We start from the raw sequence: 22,950 nt of genomic DNA, 5'->3' as shown, positions 1-22,950 counted from the left end.
TTCAACAAGAGAATCACCTAAATTTCCAACAATAGGGGATAAGTACATCCAAACTCCAGAATACTGTATACCATTTAAAATAATCTGTGATCCCCATCTGCGGACATGAAATATGTCTATGACACGTCAACAAGTGAAAGAAGCTCATGACAAAACAGGGTTATGGTATAATTGCTGAGAGTGAGACTACAGCTCTGTATAGAGAAAAAAGTCTAGAAGGATATGGCCCCAAATGTTCACATCTCTACATTGGGGGAGGGGGATACAGGCAATTTTTTTTTCTTTTGCATGCTTGTATTTTCTAGGCTGTCTCCAATGAACACGTATTGCTTAATTTATTAGATGTAAAATAAAATGCTTCAGAAACACAGTGGTCTCAGGCACTTCCTTGCTTCTCCCAGTAAATAAAAGAAATTTTATTGCCTGAGGCAACTGTTAACTAGACCCGGTCTTCGTATTCTGCTTTTCTCCTACCCTGCCTACTTCTCTATCCACTCTGTCCTCCCAGGATTCCAATTAAAAATGAGCATATCAGGGGTGCCTGGGTGGCTCAGTCACTTGAGCATCTGACCCTTGATCTCAGCTCAGGTCTTGATCTCACAGTTGGGAGTTCAAGCCCTGCATTGGGCTCCGTGCAGGGTGTGAAGCCTACTCATAAAAAAAAGAGAAAGAGAGAGAGAGAGAGAGAGAGAGAGAGAGATATCAGCTTTGAGAAGAGAAGAACTTGTCAGCTTCAGAGGTGGCAAGGGGGATGGGGAGGTCACTAAAGCCATGTGCCCTGACCACCCCTGGCTCAGCCTGGCTGCCTGGACTCCCCATGGGCCAGCTCTCTGCAGCAGCCAGTATTTCCTTTGGCACATTCCAAATTCTCTAGGCCAAAGGGTTTGGACCTTTGGCTCCTTCCTTCCCTCCCACAGCCTGCCTCTTGACTGGCCATTAGCACCTCAGGCTGAGCTGGGGCAGGGCAGGCAGAAGAGATAGAGACAAACCCATGGCGTCTGCCTCTTGTCAGCACTGCCTGGGTAACCTGACTGCTGGAAAAGGGGCGGCAAGCACTGACTGGGGTGAGTTTGTGGCCATCCCCTGAATTCACTGGACCACAGTTGCCTGTTTTTCCTCCCACATGGCTTCCCTCCCCTGGTCCCCTCCTTGTCTCCCTGGGGCTGGGTTGGGAGCTGCCTGTAGGCATGGATTCTGGGTGGGCGGGTGCTGTGCAAGCTCAGGTGTCTGGCTCAGCAGCTCTCGGGTCCTGCAGAGGAAAGCGCATCCACAGGTGTAGGTGTGGGTATCCGTGTGCTGAGGGCACGGAAGGGAAAGCTGGGGAACCGGAGCATCTAGTTAACCATACTGAACCAGGTTGGTGCTCAGCTGTTGTGCCCTGGCTCTTCTACAGACCTCTCGACCATTAGTTCTGGCCAGAGACCTGTTTGATGAGCAGAAGTCTGGAGGGTCCTCCTTGTAACGCCTCCATGCCAGGCACAGTCCTGGAATATCTCTCAGAGCACCTTAAGCAATAAGCCTCACGATGTCACTTTGGAGTCAGGAAGGTGATCACGACTCTACAGATGAAGAACTGAGATGGGGAAGATCTAAGTTGCTGGTCCCACAGCCAGGAAAGGAAGGCTCTGGGTTCCAAGTTTCTCCTCCTCAGCCCCCTCTCCCTTCCCGCCCCTGAAACGGGAGCTCTCCCCAAAATGGAACCTTTCAAAAGCACCAAATAAATATCCAGTTCAATCAAGACAAGTTGTGTGATAAGAAAGTGAGGTCTCAGCGCCAAGGCCCATGGTCCTGGTGGTTCCCTGGGAGACAGGCTTTGGATACCATTCGTGATATCAGAGTGCCAAGGACATCCATAGGGTATGTTATTTCCTGACAGGGGCATGGCCAGTGCAAGAACACAAGGCCTCACACTTAGATGGGTCCCATCCTTGGTTAAACACTTAGATGTCACCATCTTAAAATCCTTAACAAGTGTTGCACGTGGGCCCTGTATTTTCATTTTGCACAGGGCTCTGCAAATTATGTAGCTGGTCCTGCTTCCAGGAAAGCTTCCCGGCCACCTCTCCCTATCTTCCCTATCCCCACCTCACTGCCTCATGCAGGGTCACGACTCCACAGTCACAGTGAAGGGTGCTTTCCCAACAAGTGTTTGAAACCCAACGGAACCAAAACAAAAGCCTCAAATCCATGGAATTAGCCAATAATATCTCCTCATCAAGACAAAGCCGCTCCCCCCAAGCTGATACTGCCCCCTTGAGACAGATCCCTTTTCTCTCTCAAGGTCTTACTTACTATCATTTTTATGTGACTCATGAGTAAATTACCAGGGGCTCTTTTCCCCTCTCTGTATTTTCTTGCATAATTTTGCAACTATTTCTGTTGCTACTGTCATTGCTAGTTGTTCTGTTTTCCCATCTCTATCCTCTCATGCCTGCTAACAAACTGTGCACACAATCATAAGGGATATTCCAGGCAGGCCAAGAATGTCTCCCAAGCCCCATCCCCAATTAAAAAAAAAAAAAAAAAAGAAAAGAAAAAAAGATGGCTTTAATACCCTAAGCTGGCTCCAGCCAATTTTTACTGACATATGTCACCCCAGGGACTGGTCGGAGGTGGATGGTCAAATATTAGCGTGGGCAGATGTCCTCTGGAAGGTCCCTAGGAGGGCTACGTGCTCTGGGAGCTGTTTGTAGCAAGTGGGCCATAATCTGTGAGATGGCCAGGCCATCTGCAGGCCATCTGAGGATAAGGAGGGAACTTGCAACTTCAATGACTCTTTGATATGCCCATCACAAGGACGAGCTCTCCTAGGGGCGCCTGGGTGGCTCAGTTGGTTAAGTGTCTGATTTCAGCTCAGGTCATGATCTCACATTTCGTGAGTTTGAGTCCTGTGTCAGGTTCTGCACTGACAGCTCAGAGCCTGGAGCCTGCATCAGATTGTGTCTCCCTCTCTCTGTCCCTCCCCTGCTCACAATGTGTTTCTCTTTCTTTCTCTCTCTCAAAAATAAATAAACTTTAAAAAATTAAAATAAAAAGTCACCTGATTAGCAACTTTAATTCCATCTGCAACCTTACTTCCCTTTTGCTATGTAATGTAACATATTCACAGGTACCAGGGACTAGGACAGGGATATCCCTGGGGACATCTTTGGGAGGCCATTAGTGTGCCTATCACACCCAGACACCAAAGAAAACTAATCTGCATTCGTTCTTCTGGTTATTATAGGTACCACCTGGACAGAAATGTTCAGTTATATTTGACCTTCCTTCGAGGAGAGCTTGTCCTTTTTTAAAAAAAAATTTTTTTAATGTTTAATTTTGAGAGAGAGAGAGAGAGACAGAGCAAGAGTGGGGGAGAGGCAGAGGGAGAAGGAGACACAGAATCCGAAGCAGACAGCACAGAGGCCGACACAGGGCTCAAACTCACGAAATGTGAGATCATGACCTGAGCCAAAGTCAGTTGCTTAACTGACTGAGCCACCCAGACACCCCTCCCATACAGCCTTCTGAAAGCAGCCCTGTTGACTTCTTTACCTTAGCCCAGTGAGACCTGGGTTAGACTGCTAACCGATAGACTGTACGACAGTAAATTTGTATTGCTGTAAGTCATTAACTTTGTGATAATTTGTTACATAAAGAGTAAATACACTGGGTCCCTAGGATTCTTATCACCAGAATGTTTTTTTCTTATAATGTTTATTTATTTTTGAGATAGAGAGAGACAGAGAATCAACGGAGGAGGGTCAGAGAGAGAGAGAGAGAGACACAGAAGCTGAAACAGGCTCCAGGCTCTGAGCTGTCAGCACAGAGCCTGACATGGGGCTCGAACTCATGGACTGAGAGATCATGACCTGAGCCAAAGTCGGATGCCTAACCAACTGAGCCACCAGGCGCCCCATCACCAGAGTGTTTTTTTTTTTTTTTTTTTTTTTTATTTTTGGGACAGAGAGAGACAGAGCATGAACGGGGGAGGGGCAGAGAGAGAGGGAGACACAGAATCGGAAACAGGCTCCAGGCTCCGAGCCATCAGCCCAGAGCCTGACGCGGGGCTCGAACTCACGGACCGCGAGATCGTGACCTGGCTGAAGTCGGACGCTTAACCGACTGCGCCACCCAGGCGCCCCACCAGAGTGTTTTTAACAAACAGAGCTAAGTAGCGGCAGGGAAAGGCCCTCAGGAGTACCATCGCTGCTCCCCTCACAATGAGGGCACCATGGCAAAAGTGTGAATTAAGTGAAAAGATGAAAAACACCCTTTGTTCTTTGTCCTTGGGTTGTCCCACAATCCAAGTAGATCCCTCATTTGGGAGGGACTCCATTAAGACCTACCCTGTAAAGACCTACTAAAGCCACAAGCTCCCAAGTTTTCCCTTCATCCTATCAAAGCTTAATGATTCTATGTATTAGATATAGCACGAAAGTGATTATATTGACTACAGATACACAGAGGAATAATGGATGATAATATATAAACACATACTCACTATTTATCCTTTTAGGAAATGCTGGCATGTTTAATGTGGCTCGCTCTAGAACCAGCAGCACTTAACCTTTTTAAAGTCACAGGCTCCGTTGGGAATCCAACATGCACAGAATCTATTTCAGCTCGTGAAGCCCCTGAAGCATCCAGCCCCAGGCCAGAACCCCCGCTCTAATTGCTAGGCAAGCTGAGGAAGGTAATCTGAGGGCCGCTTCAGGCCTGTGTCCTAAAATCACTTCTCACCATGGGCTACCTACTTCCTGCCACACATTAGGCAGACCCTGGCTCCGACCGACAAAACTCCAGAATCACTTCTAAGTACCTGTACCTCCTTCCCACTGGTCCAAGAGACCTTCAGGGTCATAGACCAGAAGCCAGTGATGGGAATAAAATGAGAGACGAATGAGGAATTGGGGAAAGGAGACATGAGAAATGAGCAGGGGGTGGCTTCTGGACAAGGCAATAGCAGCCCTGCAGGCAGAGAGACACAAAAGCATCATGCCCTGTTATGTAGTGCCTGACTACCACCGGAGTGAGGGTGGCTGAGCCCCGGCCAAGGGGAGAGATGGAAGCCCATATCCCCCGTCACTGTCACCAAGAGGACAGATCTCTGCCACCAGGCATGTACCTGTGGGCACTGCTATCCTCACCCACCCCCGCTCCAGAGATGTGCCCACGTCCGGCGCCCAAATCTCTGCTGTGTAGGAAGTCAGTGTCTCTCAAGATAGTGTCACCTGGGGGTGCCCAGCAGGGCTCGGCAGTCAGAAGAACCTTCGCACAAGCCCTTACCACCCCTTGCCAATTCTGTGATCTTGGGCAAATGAGTCCTCCCTACATTCTGCTTCCTCAAATCCAAAATACAGATGATACCAGGACAAGTGGACAGTCTCTTAGCAAAGCCCTAGGGTCAGACGTCTGTCAAAATTCAGAATTTTTCAGATTTTAGAAAAGTAATAGAGCACAAAGGCATATAATGAGTCTGTCATCAAACACAAGAACGTGAGTATTCAGACTACATAGTTTAGGTCACATTTTGCTACCAAATGAGTTCATTGGATCAAGTTATCCCTCCACATCAGTTGTGAGAGAACTTTGTTTTCAAAATGTTATTGTTGTTCTTCAGAACTGCAGTTAAGACATCATGGCCCTGGTGTGCCTGGGTGGCTCAGTCCGTTAAGTGTCCAACTTAGGCTCGGGTCATGATTTTGTGGTTCATGAGTTCCAGCCCCACATCAGGCTCTGTGCTGACAGGGCAGAGCCTGCTTCAGATCCTCTGTCCCCCCTCCCTGCTCCTCCTCCGCTTGCACTCTCTCTCTCAAAAACGAATAAATTTAAAAAACAAAAAACAAAAAAACAAAACTCCCTAGAGTTCTGCTGTGTGAACTAAGAGTTACAGCGCCCCCTAGTACAGCTCATCCCTGCATCCCAGCCTGTTTCCGTCCTGGCATTCATCTCTCTGAATCTTAGCTGGCCTAGGTCTTCTCCCTTTCTAGATCCCCAGCATCCCGTGGGTAGGAAGGACCGCTTGCTAACCTTTGTGTTCTGAGCACCTGGCCAGCCCTAGGCCCATGTCCCCACATGTGTGGGAAATGGAATTTAATTAGACATCGAAATCTCCCAGCCCACTGTCTCCAAGCAGGTGCAGAAAAGGGCATCTCAGAAGTGTTCCCTCATTGTTCCTGAACTTGAGCACAGATAAAAACGCTAATGTGCATATTTAGCATCCTCACAAGGGTGCCTGGAGAACCTCTTTTGCACTTCGAAATACATTTTTTTCAAAAACCCAATTGTTATCCACTAGGAATGGCGCTGGCCAGCGAGACTAGGGAGATCAGCCCTTCAGCTACAATTTATTTTATTCGAGTCCAAAATCTTCCCTCCAACCTGTAGACTAAAGAAGCAGACTTCTTAGTCTCCCAGGAGGTCTGGGAGGCCAGCGTGGGCCTCCGCTTCCCCAGCGACCGCTGCCATACGTCAGGTGCACTCTGGGCAGAGGGCCAAGGGGAGATTTGCATTTAGTGCTTTGCAGTTCTTCCCTAGGAAGACTCAGTCCCGAGAAGCCGGCCTGGCTGAGTTCGGAAGCTCCTGCCTGCCTCTTTGCGCTGGCATCACTGAGTGAGAGAAACTGGTGGGGGCGCTCATGGAAGGCTGAGTGAGCCCTGACATCTAAACCAGCACCGGCTTCCTGAGAAGCACTCACGCTAAAAGAAAAAGGGATTTGGAAAGCACATCTCCTTTCCAGGAGAAAGGAAGGGGAAGATCCAACAGCAGGAGGAACTGAAATATCCATTTGCATTACGGTCCTCAGTCCTCGGTGAGAAAGGTCACAGGCCCTTGCTGCCCGCCCCCCACCCCCACCCCCAGTAAGACCACCTAAGTCATGCAGCCACATTTACAGGATGCAGGTTAGGATTAACCCCTCGGCCCCCCTCAGGTGCACTGTTAACATCGGGAGCCCAGTGTCTTTCCCCCTCATTCTCATTTGTTGGTGGGTCTGAAACCTTTACCAAGGGCCTTGTATCTCAGGCAGCAGAGGAGCCTGGGTCCAGGATGTCCACTAACACGTGTCTTGCCCCAGGACAGCCGCACCTTGTCTCCAACCGCCAAGAAGCAGGGGCATGACGGACCTGAGAAGTGTGTGCTCTTCCGGAAATGATGATGGTAAAGCTGCCGACCCTCAGAGATGAAAGGGGTCTTATTGCGGGGCTCCTGTGGCCTCTGTATGAGGAGTGAACAAGCGTGCTCGACCCAGACATATCTGTACAGTGGACTCACAGCCCCAACGTGCTTGTTGGTTCTGGGAGTGATGGCGGTCGGTGCCTGAGGTGGGGGTGGGGCTGCAGGGGCACTGATGCTGGGCAGGCCGCTGCTGTACCTAATTGAGTCCTCACAGGAGCCCCCACAAAAGGAGGCTTGGGGCACTCCCCTGCAGGTGAAGGTGTCTGCCTAAGGCCGTTTGGGTCTTTCTCCAGGGGTTTTCTTCACCTCTTCCAAACAGCTCTTCCCCCAGGCACCTAAGGCAGGATCCAAGCACCTGTCCTCACCCCGGCCCACAACACAAGCCTGCTCCACCCCCACCAAGCCTTCCAGGTACGATATCCTCTATATCCGCCTTCCTTCCTCTCTAGGCTCCCAGTGGAGAAACCCAGCTCTCCTAGGCGGTCTGACCCATGTTAGACGTGTTCTGAAAGCAATTCACAGGAACGTGTGGATTCCTAGGGGAAGCTGTCTGCAAGCTATTCACATTCCTAAAATGCTGCCTCTTATCAACCCTAAGGAATCTTGGGCTAGAGGAATTTCAAGCAATACAATAGGGAGGCCACACGACAACTCTGAGGCAGGGGGATGCGATGTTAAAGTGCGTCACCCCCAGGCCACCTGCCCCTGGGACAGCACCTCTAATCCACAGGGTGTAAGGGCCACCTGTGGTGCCTGTTAAATGCAGACCCCTGGGTCCAGCTCCCAGAGGTCCTGGTTCTGCAGGTCTGGTAAAGCCCCCAAATCTGCACATTCAGTGAGCAACTCACAGGACTCCAATGCAGACAGTCTGCAGCACCACACAGAGAGTACTGAAAGGCCCATCTCCTATGCCTGTGTCTCACTTTCTACCCCTTTCTGCTTTTGAAAACAGCCTCTCAAAGCTGTCTTTCCCCCAGAGAGCTGGGGCAGTAGGTAGGGGAAGAGTAGCTCCCTCGGTTTTCCATGTGGATGATGTAGTCAGAATTACCCCAACTAATACTCAATACTCTGATATTTATACATACAAGTGTCTGAAATTCGCTTCAATCTAATCCGAAGGAAAAAAGAAATCTACAAAGGACATTACTAGGACCTAATGACATTTGTCTATCCACCGTGGGTGAGATAATGCTAAGGTTAAATTCCTTGTTTTGGTAGCTGTACTGTGGTTATATTTCTCATGCGTAGGAAATACGTGCTGAGGCAGTTAGAGATAAAAGGGCATGATGCCTCCAAAGTCTTCTCAAATGGCTCTGAGAAATAACACACACATACATGTGGACACATACACATATGGAAAATGATAAAGAAAGAACAGGAAAGACATAAATTGTTGAGTCTGGGTGGAGTATACAGAGTTCCCTGCACTGTTCTTAGAACTCTTCAGTGTGTCTGACATCACATATCAAAGCAAAAAGTTACATGGAAAAAAAAAATCCCAGGCCAGTAGGGGGTGTCAGCGAGTAGGAGTCAATTCCCTGTACCTTGTACCGGGTATGGCTTGAGGGGCACCAGCAGGCTAGCCTGAGAGCCTAGCACCATTTACAACATTGTGGGCAGTGAGGCATGAGCTGGGAGGTGCCCCCTGGATTTGTGGTGCCGCCCTGCATGTCTCGTCCTGCCAACCCCCAGCACTGAAAGGAGATGACTCCACAATCTGAGTTTGGCAATGTTATTTTTTTCTGATGGTACAATTAATATTTTTTAGGGGAGAAATCTTACAAAGAAGCAGTTATAAAATAAAAGAAAAATCGCCTTTCAGACACACATTGCCCTCATTACGAAAGGAGGGTTTTTTCTAATTTTTATTTTTTGAGAGAGAGAGAGAGAGAGAGAGAGAGAGAGAGGGAGAGAATATGAGTGGGGGAGGGGCAGAAAGAGAGGGAGACACAGAATCTGAAGCAGGCTCCAGGCTCTCAGCACAGAGCCTGACATGAGGCCTGAACTCACAAACTGTGAGATCATGACCTGGGCCGAAGTCTGACGCTTAACGGACTGAGCCACCCAGGAGCCCCCGAAAGGAGTTTTTTATTAGGAAAGGTGAGTTACTTAAAACTCCAGAATTTACATTGGGCTTGAACGCCTGTCCTTATTTACATGGTTTGGGGGATATAAATTTAAACCATAACGACAGACTGATTTTTCTAAAGTTCTCATTCAGTTAGAATAGAATTGTGAGAAAGAAGTGAGAGATTATATAGATCATGTGATATATAACAAGAGGATGCACATGCAGAGGTAATATTGAAAATATTGGGCAGGCCACATGGCACCAACCAGCCCAACCAATCAGAATGGGCAGAGATTTTCAGCCCTGCAGCTGGGCCAGGCATTGACCCTTAAGCTCCTGGATTGTTGGGAGTTCCAGGAGTACCACAAAAGGCACCAGTACTCAGTATAGTATACACTTATTGAATACCAACTGAATACCAACTGAAGGAATTTTAGCTCTAATAACTGTGGTTTATTCCAATCTTCATGGGGGTATTCTAAATTTGGGTTCATATCCAGTCTATACTCAGAGGGTAGTGACTTAACTCTTCCCAGAGAGTCGGATGGAGTCAAGACCCTGGAGTAATTGGAGTATAGCTCAAAAATGTTAAATGACTCGCCCACTTCTCAAGAACTACTGAGCCCCACACAATGGATTTGGGGGTGGGAGACAGAGAGGGGAGACATGTGAGCATTGTTCACACTTGCTATAAACATCTCCTTTTGCTTATAGAGCCTTCAGGGCAAAACAAATGCTTTCGGGGACACTCAAGTGAGTCATAGGCTGAGAATAGGGATGAGCTATGGTGTAACCATCTGCGAAGGCTTCTCATGAACATATTTATTAGAGGAGTGAATGACAAGCTACTCCATGAAACAGTTAAATTTTAGAAATTTATTTGTAATTTCATGCATGGGCCTTTTAAAGAAGTAACAGTATTTTCCATTATATACCCAAGCTGAGAGAACATTAAGTTGGTTACTGTACTGGGAAAAATCACAGCTGTCCCTCTGAATTATAAAAGGTATGAGGGTAGAAACTTAGTTTTTGTTTGTTTTGGTTTGTTTTGGTTTACACAGTGCCTGGTTCAAGACCATAAGTAATTAGCCGCTTGCTTGATAAATGCTTTTTGATGATGAGGTGGAGAATGCTAAGGAGGTGACCTTCCCATCTGGGTCACAGGTCGCTTTTTTTTTTTTTTTTTTTCCTGTAGGAATTATTTTACTTAATATAAGACAGCTGTCTTTTCCTAGCAGGTGAACATAATGGCAGACCTCATGTAGTATTTACTTATTTTTCCCGGATGGGTGCCTGCGGCAGGGTGTTCAGCCCCTGTACAGGGGTTATGCCCCTCCCAGTAAGGGTTTGTGCCAGTGACAGGTCGCACTTACAAGCCATTGTCTCTTCAGGGAACCAAGCTAAAATCAACGCAATCAAATTGCAAGTGTTGGATGACAGGAAGAAAATAAATTTAAACCTGAGTTCTAAACTCTTTTCTTGTCCCATTTCATCTCCAAGTCCATTGGTATTGGATTTTTCCCCCCACTTTAAGGGCAATCTCAGAAAACGTCCACAATCCCACAAGACCTTGATTACCACATCAGGGTCACCTACATGTATGGAGAGTAATGACCAGCCAGCCTCTAACACAGCTTCTAAGACATCCAAAAACCACCCGCAGACCATCGATTGAGCACTTACCTTAAGTAGGCACTTCACATGCAGTGTTCGGCGGGTTTTATACAATGGCTACACTGCATCCCTGCTCTAGACATTCTCCCCAGGAGCACTTTAAAACATGGTTTTCCAAAATCTCTAGCCAAAAGCTATGGCTTTGTTTCCTTGATCCCACAGTGAGCAATTTCTCCTTAAATGTAAGATAGTTCTTTCTAGGTTGTGCAAATACAAAGTACCTGCTGGGTGAGGTTAAGTGGACTTTTAAAGGCCCTTTTAAGTAAAATCTGAAGCAAGAGAACAGAAATCTGGACATGACTTCATCACTGAGGTTCTGTATCACCTGAAAGATGAAGAAAATAACCAACCAAGAAAACTACTTTTCAGGGGAAAGTATGTCACCATGGAAAACCTTGGTTAAAAAACATTCTATGGGCGCCTGGGTGGCTCAGTTGGTTGAGGGTCTGACTCTTAATTTCGGCTCAGGTCAAGATCCCAGAGTCCTGGGATCAAGCCCTGCATCAGGCTCCACCTAAGATTTTTCTCTCTCTCTCCCCCTATCTCTCCCCTGCTCATGTTCTCTCTCTCTCTCTCTCTCTCTCTCTCTCTCTCTCTCTCTCTCTCAAATTAAAACAAACAACAAACAAAAAAACATTCTAAAGCACGCATTTTCCATCTTCTCTTTAATTCAGTTCTCTCATGGGGGATTTAACAATTCCATGCCCAGAGAAAATCTCCCCAGCCCCACCTCACCCCCCATAAAAATCCAGCACAGCAACAGAGAGCTCTGCGAGTTCCTAGTGAGGTCTGGGTGACTCACTGCACGGACACACGTACAGGGGGACAGGCTGACTTCTGGGGCATTGAGAAAGGCTTCTTGCTTCACAATCCTTACCCCCAAATCACATGGAAAGTTCTCTAACAAGGGAAAAAGAATTTTTTTAAAAAGTTTGTTTATTTAGAGAACACACGTGCACACGCGCGTGTGAGCACACAAACAGGGGAAGGGCAGAGAGGGAGGGGGTGGGGAGAGAATTCCAAGCAGGCTTCGCGCTGTCAGCGCAGAGCCTGAGGCAGGGTTCAAACTCACAAACCGTGAGATCATGACCTGAGCCGAAATCAAGAGTCCGATGCTCAACTGATTGAGCCACCCAGGCGCCAAGAGGAAAAAACATGTATTTTTATTTATTTATTTTGAGAGAAAGAGAGCAGAAGCAGGGAGGGGCAGAGAGAGGGGGAGACAGAAAATCCCAAGCAGGCTCTGCACTGTCAGCGCAGAGCCAAATGCAGGGCTCGAACCCGCGAACCGTGAGATCAAGACCTGAACTGAAATCAAGAGTCGGACACTTAACCAACTGAGCCACCCAGGCGCCCCTGGGGAAAAAGACATTTTTAAAGTTAAAGGATAAAACTTTATCTTCTGTTAGAAGGAAAGGCCACACAGTGCTTAAACTCCTTCATTTACTCCTTCATCCATTCACCCAACACTGATATGTGAGCAGAGGCTGTGTGCCTGGTCCTGGGGAGGCAGGGGTGTCATGGAAGAGGTCAGAGCCTCACAGAAAAGGCAGACTTTTACAAATCACTGTAATGACAGCAGGATTTGAGAAAAGTTCAGGGGGTGGGAAACAGAGGAGAGAGAAAAAGGCTACCATATGAAACCAGAGCCTTTGCAGGGAATGGAGGTGACACCAAAGAGGGAAAGTCAAGACAGAGGGTGAAGGAAGTCCCTGGAGTAGAGGTGTTGGCTGTCCGAGCAGCCAAGCCATCTTCTTCCTTCGAGCAGGGCCTGGATCTTGCTTGCCTCTTAATCCCCACTCCTTCTACCCCTACCACATGTGGCTTGGTGGCCAACCTTGAGTAATCCTCTGCCAATGACTGGCTTAACAAGGGACTTGGGACACAATCCTGCAAGTGAGACTGGAGGAGACATCAGGTGTGAGGTGCCCGGGAAAGATCTCTCTGTTGAGACATCAGGAAGGGACATCCTCTTTCTTCTTCTGTAGGACATTGTAACTCCATGTGCTGCCTGGCACTCTGGCAGCCATCTTGTAACCACGAGGAAAACTAAATTTGACATGGCCACTGTGGCAGAAATAAAACCTGCCCTTTGATGACAGGAGTGCCCTACCTCAGAAGTACCCTACCTCAGGATTTATTATCAGTTGAAATTAGAAATTTTCCTTATCATTTAAGCCACTTAAACTTGAGTTTTTGTGCTGTGGCCAAAAGCATCCTAACTGATCCGATTTACTTCATAATTTTGTGGAAGACAGCCCTCCCCTGAGGCCTCTTCACCTTTACCAGTTCATCTGTTAAATAGACAAGCTGAATCCCCAAGGGCTGTGCACAGAGCCTTCCTGTTATTTTTCCCCAGTTCTGTTCATGAAAATAAAATTAATTTCCTAGCCCATGAATTAAACATTGCTTCTGCCGGCTGAAAGATTTTAGCAACAGCCTTTTGTTGGCAAGAGAAGCAGGATCCTGACATATTCTAAAATAAGCTACAAGGAGGCAGAAGGGGAGGAGGAGAGGGTGAGGGGAGGAGGCCATTAAAAGGAAGAAGGAAGAGCTGGCAAATCCCACTCACGTCCATCCGGCTCCTCTGGACATTCAGCCTGTGGCTGCACTTAAGGGTGCACTTCTCTAACTGTAGCGTGGAGATGAATCACCTGGACATCTTATTAAGAGGCAGGTCCTGGGGCACCTGAGTGGCTCAGTCGGTCCGACTTGAGCTCAGGTCATGATCTCACGGTTCATGGGTTCGAGCCCTGTGTCAGGCTCTGTGCTGACAGCCGAGAGCCTGGAGCCTGCTTCAGATTCTGTGTCTCCCTCTCTCTCTGCCCCTCCCCACTTGTGCTCGCTCTCTCTCTCTCTCAAAAATAAATAAACATTAAAAAAAAATTAAAAAGAAAAAGAGGCAGGTCCTGACTCAGTAGGTCCGGAATGGGGTCTGAACAGCTGTCTTTCTTTCTTTTTTTGAGAGAGGATATAAGTGAGTGAGGGACAGAGAGACAGAGAATCCCACGAAGGGCAGGGGGTGGTGGGGAGAAGCAGGGCTCACCCGACACGGCGCTCAGATTCACAAACCATGAGATCATGACCTGAGCTGAAGTCAGATGCTTAACTGACTGAGCCATCAGGGGCCCCAAAGACTTTATTTCTAACAAGCCCCTGGTGACCCTGCTGCTGGCCCACAGAGCCCTCTAACCTATCCTAGTAAGCTGCGAAATGGGGAGCAGGATGTCGGAAAGAGGACTAACCTGAAATGAGGGCTAGTGAGAACCAGCCGTTTAAACTCGCCTTCAAGGGAGAAAGTGAGGCAAGGACACCGTCCCCCACCCCCATACATATGCATCTTCCAGAAACAAGGAAGAGTAGAGAACAGGGAGGGGAGTGGAATATGGCACGCTGGGTCTGGTTTGCCTGTACTCTTGTACTCAGGCGTTTTCGTAAACGAGTCTCGGAACAGTACCTTTGAGTCTGTGAAATCAGATGCCCAGCCGAGATGTTATTCCTTGCCTCCCCTCAGCTCTGGACAGCCTGAGGGCCAGCCGTGCTCCACTGCCCACCTGCTCTAGGTGGCTGCCCCAGGGTCTTTCCTGGAAAACTTCAGACTCACTTATCCCACCGGCAAGTGTCTGGCCAAAAAATTTCACTCCAGACCATTCGATCATAGCAGGAATTGTTGGTGCATGTGATGGGCTGAGAGGAGAAGGCGAGAGTCAGGGAGAGGTTGAGGGCAGCCTCTCCACATGCCCCATCCTGCTAGTCCCCAGGAATCTTCCTTGCCCTGCATCTGGCCCCTGACCACCTCCAGCCTCACTGGACCATCAGGTCCTTGAACCGGCCTTCTCTGTCTCTCCCCACCCCCCCCCCAATGCCATCTCACCCAAACCCCTCCACCAGCCAGCCCCAGCCTCGGGCCTCCTGCCAGGCTCAGTGCAGCCATCTCTTCCTGCGGGGAGCCTCCCCAGCTTCCCCAGGCCAGCACTCTGTAACTAATGCTGCCTTGGCATACGGTGCACCTGTCCGTCTCTCCAGTTGGCCTCTAAGTGCCATGAAGCCAGGGATAGAGCCAACGCCTGGTAGGTAATGGGTGAGTCATAAACATTATCCAGCAAGGGAATTAAATAATGGTTCTCAGCCCAGCTGTGCATCAGAAATATCCGAATGGAAATGAAGAGAAGGGCAGGGGAGGGGAAGGGAGGGGAGGAAGAAGCCAGGGCATCACTCCTAGAGATTCCAATTCAGTAGGTCTGGGTGAGGGCTGAGGCTTCCAAAAATTGCAAAGGATCCCCAAGTGATTCTGATGTGCAGCCTGTTTTGACAATCACTGGAATGGAAAAAAATGAATGAATTCATGCATGGATGAGTATGTGACTGCATGTACAACTGTGAGGACCTCTCTCGTGGCCACTGGCACACATAATGAACGAAGGATGGGCATTTCTGGGGGGGGACCCAGCTGGTACCTATTGTGGGGCCACCACCCCATTACCTGACGAAATAAAATCAGAGGCAACAGCCTTGACCCCATGACCAAGGCTTTCTGACAATGAGGGTGCTGGAACAAGGCCCAGCCTCCAAAGGATGAGCTAAACAGAGGGAAGGAGAGAAGGGAAGCAGTAAGGGAATGTGGGCCCAGGCACAGGGATAACATTTCCTCTGTGCTGCTTGCAGGCCAAGTTCTTTTTTTCTTTTTCTTTTTCTTTTTGTTTTTTTTTTAACTCCAGTAGTTAATATACAACGTTATATTAGTTTCAGGTACACAATATAGTGATTCAACACTTTCTTTTTTAAAAATTTTTAATGTTTATTTATTTTTGAGAGAGAGAGAGAGAGAGAGAGAGAGAGGGAGGGAGGGGCAGAGAGAGAAGGGGACAGAGGATCCAAAGCAGGCTCCAGGCTCCAAGCTATCAGCTAGCCCGACGTGGGGCTCAAACCCACAAACTGTGAGATCATGACAGGCACCCCTGATTCAACACTTTCACACATCACCCTGTGCTCATCACAGGTCAGGCCAAGTTCTTTACTGCATTGTTTCATTTCCCTCCAGCTGCAATACTGTTGACCTAGTAATTAACCTCACTGCTCACCTGGGGACACTAAGGTTCGGGAAGGTAGTCATCTGCCCAAGGCTGAACTTGGGAGGCTTTTTTCTTTAAGTTTATTTATTTATTTTTAGGGCTGGTAGGAGCAGAGAGAGAGGGGGAAAGAGAGAAAGAATCCCAAGCAGGCTCTGCACTGTCAGCACAGAGCACAACGCAGGGCTTGAACCCACAAACTGTGAGATCATGAGCTGAGCACAAACTAAAAGTCAGACACTCAACCAACTGAGCCATCCAGGTGCCCCTGGGGGCTGGGTTTTGATCCCAGACCCTCACTCCAAAGCCCATACTCTTAACCTCAGGGCTAAGAAACCATACATGAGACAGCAGGGACAGGTAGACTGCATGCCAGAAACTAAAGAATGTCAAAATACACACTCATTGAGAATAATGTCACCCAAAGACATCACTGTGTTTTGCGAAATCCTAACCATGGCTATGTCATCCTTTTGTAAATCGATCAATGGCTTTTCCAGGCAATTATTATAATTTTATATCATACACAAAACTAGACAAGGCAAGAACAAAAATGTTACAGCAAGGTCATGATGGAACATTTGGATTTAAAGGCTGTGCCTTGGAGCGCTTGGGTGGCTCAGTGGGTTAAGCATCCCACTTCGGCTTAGGTCATGATCTCGCAGTTCATGGGTTTGAGCCCCGCGTCAGACTCTGTGCTGACAGCTCGGAGCCTGGAGCCTGCTTTGGAATCTGTGTCTCCCTCTCTCTCTGCTCCTCCCCTCCTTGTGCGCTCCATCTCTCTCTCTCTCTCTCTCTCTCTCTCTCTCTCTCAAAAATAAACATTAAAACAACTTTAAAATAAATAAATAAAGGATGTGCTTTTTACATTTGAGCCCCAAGTGCTCCAAGTCCTAGACAAACGATGCAGCCAGTGCAGATTTCATGACACAGGCCCCCATCGTGGGAGGTAATAACAGCAGGCAGCACTGAGTGTCTACTCTCTGGCAGGCACTTTCCTATGTGCCCCAGTTCTGAAAACAACTTTCAGCTCAGTATCACCACCCCCCTTTCACAGACAAGGAAGCCGAGGCTCACAAACTGGAAGGGGACATGTATGAGGCTGAACTAGGGGCAGCACATTCATTCCAGCCCTGGTTTCTACTCTGTAGCACTCTTTCTCATTTCCAGATCACAGTACAGTCTGCAGGGACCTTGACCAGCTTTAGAAAAAACTGAGTTAATAATGTTAACCTCAAACCTATATTTATACTTGGCGGGACTATTAAGCCAGCAAAAGCAGACTCTCTTCTCTCCTGTTTTGCTGCACGCCAGCCTTGGGTAAGGCTCTTAGAGCTTGCCCATTTATTAAAAATGCAACAGTTGCAACAATGGGCTGGGAATTACAGATTTAAAAAAAGGAAGATTCTTTTTCGTTTTTCGTTTTTTAGTAGTTTAATTGAGCATTAAAGTTTTTTGTTTTTGTTTTTGGTTTTTTTTTAACATGACTCAAGAAGACCGGGATGGGAGGAAAAAAAAACACAAGTCAAAACTGAGACTTGTTAGAGATTTAGAAATGATTGGGCTGTGCTCAAAAAACCCTAAAGAAAACACCAAAGACCAGGTGAGTTGTCAGCTAAACAAAAAGATTCTTATCTACAGAATAGTGACCTTTTGGAGGAAAATAGAAGGAAGACAGAATCAAAGAGAAGGGAATGGGGGAGGGAGGAAAGACTAGAAGGGATGTGTTCATTTCTCTTTGGGAATTTTGAGAAAGAACCTTTGTTTCCAAAGCCAAAGCACTCTTTTCCATACAAGAGAGGCAACAAAACCAAGTTCTGTGCCAGCATTGCAGAATTCATTGTGCTGTAGGAGGACCTTTTTCCCTTCTATTAAAGAAAAAGAGCCAATATCAGGACCAATAATAATGGCAGCTAATAATTATTGAACACCAACCAAGAGCAAGGTACCATGCTATGATTTACACGCCTCTCAAATTTAGAGCAAGAGGTATTAATATACCCATTTTACAGGTGTGAAAACTGGAGTTTAGAGATGTTAATTTGTCCAAGATCATGTAGCTGGTAAGTAGGAAAGCAAGGATTCTTGCTCAGATATGTCTCTCTCTCCGGAGACACACTCCCCCTAGAAAATATGGAGGCAAGCCAGAAGTCTGAAGTCACACCTTCTTGGGGCTCTGTGACAACTGTAGGGACTTGATAGAAAAAGAAGCACAACCCAACAAAGACATCAAGAGGATCCCAAGTCCTGGAGTGAGGTTACTCAATGCCTGACAGAAGACAGCTCATCTTTGGGCAAGTCTCGGAATTGCACAGAATTTGATTGGTGGACCAGCAGTCTCCAAACCCCAGCCTCTCCCAATGCTCCCCGCGCCCGGAGTGCTTTGTTAATCCCTGCCCCCTCCCAGCTTCCCCCCCCCCCCATAGGTTAGCTTCCTCCCCATAGGCTAAACCCCACTTCAGAGAGTCCAGAAGCTCCAGCAAGGGCACCAGGGAATCCGGAATAGCCTCAATGGTTTGCCCCAGGACTGGATGGAGGAAGGGAGCAGGGTTACAGGGCTAATTACTGTTCGCATGCCTCATACTTCCACTGAAGTTGTCCCAAGAGGACACAAAAGCTATGATGTCACCATGAAACACACTTAGGGGACTCAGTGACACTTAGAGAGAAACCAGAAAACTCCCTGACATTTCTGGAAACCAACAGCAGAATGCCCGGAGACAGGCGAAGCCAAAGCCTTCTGGAAAGGAGCCCGGGAGTCTTAATACCATGACTCCTGCCACTCACTCTTCTGTCCCACTCATGTTGGGACTCAGGGCGTGGACTAACTGCGCCTTTGGCCAAAAACTCTCAAAGCAGGCACTTTTGTGAGCTCAGCCCTGCAGGTGAAGATTTTTCTCCAACTCAGTTGGAGTTTGTGTTCTGTCCTTGAATCAACTTGTTAACTCATCCCTCAGGACCTGTGGCACCAAGAGCATTCTGTTCTGGTAGGCTGCCCACTTAGGAAACTGCAAGGAGAAGAAGGGAAACAACTCGCTCTGGTCCCAAGGAAAGTCATAAAAGGGTAGGGGGCTAGGCAACAGAGGAGGCTGGGCAGGATAACTGGATGGACCTTTCATGGAGGACATTCTCCCACTCCACAAATCACGCTGCACACCTAACACACAGTCTCTGCTGGGTGCATTGCATCAATGCCTCTTGTTCCCAGGGCAACCTCACCTGGGATGAAGGGTGGCAAGCAATGGATGGGCTAAGCCAATTTCCTTGACAACTTAGGTCCCTGAAGCAGATGAGCAGCCCGTTAGTGCATGAACTCAGTCCTAAAGCTGGATAGAGCCAGTAGCAGAAGTGGGTGAAACAGGGTATCCAGTGGGGGAAATTTGTGGCTCAAGACCCCAGGGCTTTCACTGAAAATAACCCTATCTATCATAGTGATCAGCACAACAAATCTTAGCTCATCTCTGTCTCTCCTTCTTCTCTCACAAAATGTCCATCAGATAAGATTCATTTGTTTAGAATGTTTCTAAGTCAAAATTTTGGACTGTGAAACCACAACAGCCACCACTATATGCTCTTTTTTTCTTTTCTTTCTCTCTCCCCCCCATCCTTCTCTCTCCCTCACTCCCTCCTTCTCTTTTTCTTTCTGTTTCTCTCTCTCTCTCTCTCTCTCTCTCTCTCTCTCTCTCTCTCTTTCTAGTGATGCAATGAAGCACAGGTAGGGAGAGAATCAAGATTCAGAGAACCGAGCTGATGAAAGGTAGCTAAGGCAGAAGACAATGCAGGAAGGTACAAGAATGGGGTTGGCAACATCACCCACAGAGGGAAACCAGATTCCTGCAGTGTGTTGGCTTTTCTGGGGAAGCTGAAGGAGTTTGGGGCTGAGGGAGGCATCTTCCGGCCAAGGTCGTTCAGAAACAAAGATTCTGTCTTCACTACAGAGAAGAGCCTAGAAAAGGCAGAAGTGACTTGGCAAGCCTGGAGAGAAGGCCATGTCCTTGTGGCTCCTGGTGGGGTGCCAGGGTCAGCAGGCCTTGGGGGCTGTAGGGGGTAGAGCCTGTGGGTCCTCCGGAGCTCCGGGTATGTAAGGAAATGTTTTAAGTGCTCACTTCTCTCTGAGCTCTCTCTGACACTGCAGCTGTTAAGACTAAGCTTTAATCCCCTGGAGGCAGGTGGACTCTGAAGTCCAATGGCACAATCTGAACCACTGGAAAGGGAGAGAGGAGCTCCACAGAGGCTCTGGGGCTGTAAGGGCTTTAAATGGCAGTGTGGGGGGTATGTTCACGAAGCAATGGCTGAGCATCTTACAATCTAGTCACTTGGAGATAAGGGATGAAGGAGGATAGAGAATTAAACCAATACATGATCACAAAGATGATGGTGGAAAGGACACAGAATTGAGGAGGTACAGGGTGCCTGGGTGGCTCAGTTGGTTAAGCATCCAATTCTTTTTTTTTTTTTTTTTTTCAACGTTTTTTATTTATTTTTGGGACAGAGAGAGACAAAGCATGAACGGGGGAGGGGCAGAGAGAGAGGGAGACACAGAATCGGAAACAGGCTCCAGGCTCTGAGCCATCAGCCCAGAGCCTGACGCGGGGCTCGAACTCACGGACCGCGAGATCGTGACCTGGCTGAAGTCGGACGCTTAACCGACTGCGCCACCCAGGCGCCCCTTAAGCATCCAATTCTTATTTCAGCTCAGGTCATGATCTCATGGGGTTGAGGTCTAACCCCCAGTCCAGCTGAGCATGGCGCCTGCTTGTGATTCTCTCTCTCCCTCTCTCTTCTGCCCTTCCCCTGCTTGCTCACTTTAGAAAGAAAGAAAGAAAGAAAGAAAGAAAGAAAGAAAGAAAGAAAGAAAGAAAGAAAGAAAGAAAGAAAGAAAGAAAGAAAAAGAAGGAACTGAGGAGGTGCACTGACTGGGGAAGGCATGAGCAGGGGGTTGCCAAGGGCTTTTACTGAACTTCAAAAGGCTTCATGGAGCATCTGGCTGGCTCAGTTGGAGTAAGTGGCTCTTGACCCCTGGTAGTGAGTTTGAGGGCGTGCATTGGGTGTGGAGCTTACTTAAAGGGGGGAGAAAAGGCTCCATGGATTGCCAAAGACCCCCCTCTCACCACCCCTCTCTCAGTCACACCCCCTAAGAGTTACACCATTCTAGATGGGTTCACTTCCAACAGGGGCTATAGGGTTTCAAGGGAAGGCTTGCAACCAGAGTGGCCCTTTATCAAGCTCGGCATCTGAAGCTGGCACTGTACCAAATAAGCTTTGCAGAAAGAAGTCTTCTTATTTTCTTCCTTCCTTTTCCCCTCTGGAAATAAAAGCAGGTTGTGCTTCTCCTGCCCCTGATCCTTGGAGATGCCCGAAATGGGAGCTGAAAGGGCTTCTTGGATAACTTCATCAAGTTCTCAGCCTGGGATATCAATGCCTGCACCTTCTGTCCTGGCTATTGCCCCTGAGGTGATTGAAGTCAAAACCCATTACTGGGGCCAGAGGGGTCTGCCAGGTGGTTCAGAGGCCAGCAACTTGGGTCGTGTAAGGCAGGCACTGAGTTTCAGGGGCCCAGGAGATCAAGGAGTGGGTGGGTGACCAGGTCCACTCTTGGGCTCCCTCCCCTGCCAACAAGGACGGGGTGGGGGGGGGGGGGGGGTTGGCTAGGAAGAACGGCGGTGGGAGAGTCACAGATGCGGCGATAGCCCCGCACCTGCCAGAATAAGACAGGGCCTGGAGGAGGCTCTCCCCAGCCACAGTTAGAGCTCTGTGCTGGCGACAGAGCGATCTCGCCAAGGTCTCGGTTTGCTCGCCAAGAAACTTCTGGGACCGTGTAAGTGCAACTGGACATAGCAGATCACGGAGGGGGCAGAGGCAGGAGCCTTGCGGGGACAGGAGGGAAACTGGTTTCATCCATCTCACGCGCGAGAATCAAGACCGTTCCTATGCCGGGTCTCTCCACCTTCCTCCACTCCCTTTCTTGTCCTTAACTCGGCCCCAAGGTCCGCGGCCCGCGGAGGAGACTGAGAACCTGAAAGGCGGCAGATAGGAGGACCCCAGGGACCAGCACGGACGACACAACAATCCCGCCCGTCTTCCCTCCCCGGAAGCCTCGACCAGCCGGCGCCCAGCACGTCCCTCGGCGCGCCTCTGCACCCAGCGGTGGACCGACCGGACCCCGGGTCCCTCCCGCTCTCCAACCAAGAGTCGGCAAATGCGCCTACTTAGCCAGACAGCGGAGAAGGGAGAAGTTGCAAAGACCTGGACTGAGACAGCAGCCCGTCCCAAGGGCCGACCACTGCAGGGCAAAGGGGCCGGGCGCGTGGGGGAAGCGAGCGGAGTGCGGACAGGGCTCCCCGCACCACCGGCAGCGGAGCGGCGGCCGGGAACTCCGCGCGCCCCGCCGTGGCCTCGCCACGGCGCCCGGGGCACAGGGGGCGCCGGCGGGACTTACCCCAGAGCAGGGTGAGCAGCTTGGCTTTGGGGATAAGGGCCAGGGAGTACACGGCCCCCAAGTGGAGCAGGCTCATCAGGACGACGTTCCTCCAGACGATCTGCCGCTGCCCGCGCCCGCCCAGTCTCTGCGGGTCGCCGCCGCCCTCCGAGACTTCGATCCTCGCACGGATCTCCTCCTTGGCGTTGCGGAAGGGGACCTGCCTCGCGTCGGCGGCCGGGCCGGGCATGGCTGGGGAGAGGTGGGCGCCCGAGGCAGCGGCAGCGGCAGCAGGCAGGCGCTTGGCCGGCGCGGAGCTCTCCGGTGGGGGCGGGGGCTTCTGCCTTTTGGGGTTGGGGAGGGGTGGTCTCTGCACTCCCGTCCCCGCCTTCCCGGCCCTTCTCTGGTTCCTGCCCTCTTCTTCGGGCGCTCAGCGGGGACTAAGGATGCCAATCTGGGCGCCCGGCATCTGTTGCTGGCGAATCACCGCGGCGGCTGCTGGGGCCAAACTCCGCTGCGAGGAAGAGGAGGCGAGCGCAGGGGGCGGGAGGGGGCGCGGA

At 49.3% G+C, this 22,950-nt stretch overlaps 1 protein-coding gene across 1 annotated transcript in view; it reads right to left on the bottom strand.

Moving 5' to 3' along the window:
- SCD5 (stearoyl-CoA desaturase 5) overlaps positions 1-22,938 on the bottom strand; it is a 156,489-nt gene extending 133,551 nt beyond the window's left edge. Inside the window, exon 1 of the mRNA XM_019466000.2 lies at positions 22,412-22,938. Within this exon, the coding sequence (XP_019321545.1) occupies positions 22,412-22,640 (229 nt within the window). The 5' untranslated portion in view covers positions 22,641-22,938. The remainder of the gene's footprint in view (positions 1-22,411) is intronic.
- Between the last annotated feature and the right edge of the window lie 12 nt (positions 22,939-22,950).

This window comes from Panthera pardus, unplaced genomic scaffold, assembly GCF_024362965.1.
Source record: "Panthera pardus isolate Hobbes unplaced genomic scaffold, ASM2436296v1 HiC_scaffold_13, whole genome shotgun sequence".
NCBI lineage: Eukaryota > Metazoa > Chordata > Mammalia > Carnivora > Felidae > Panthera > Panthera pardus.
This window is presented reverse-complemented; position numbering and strand designations above follow the sequence as displayed.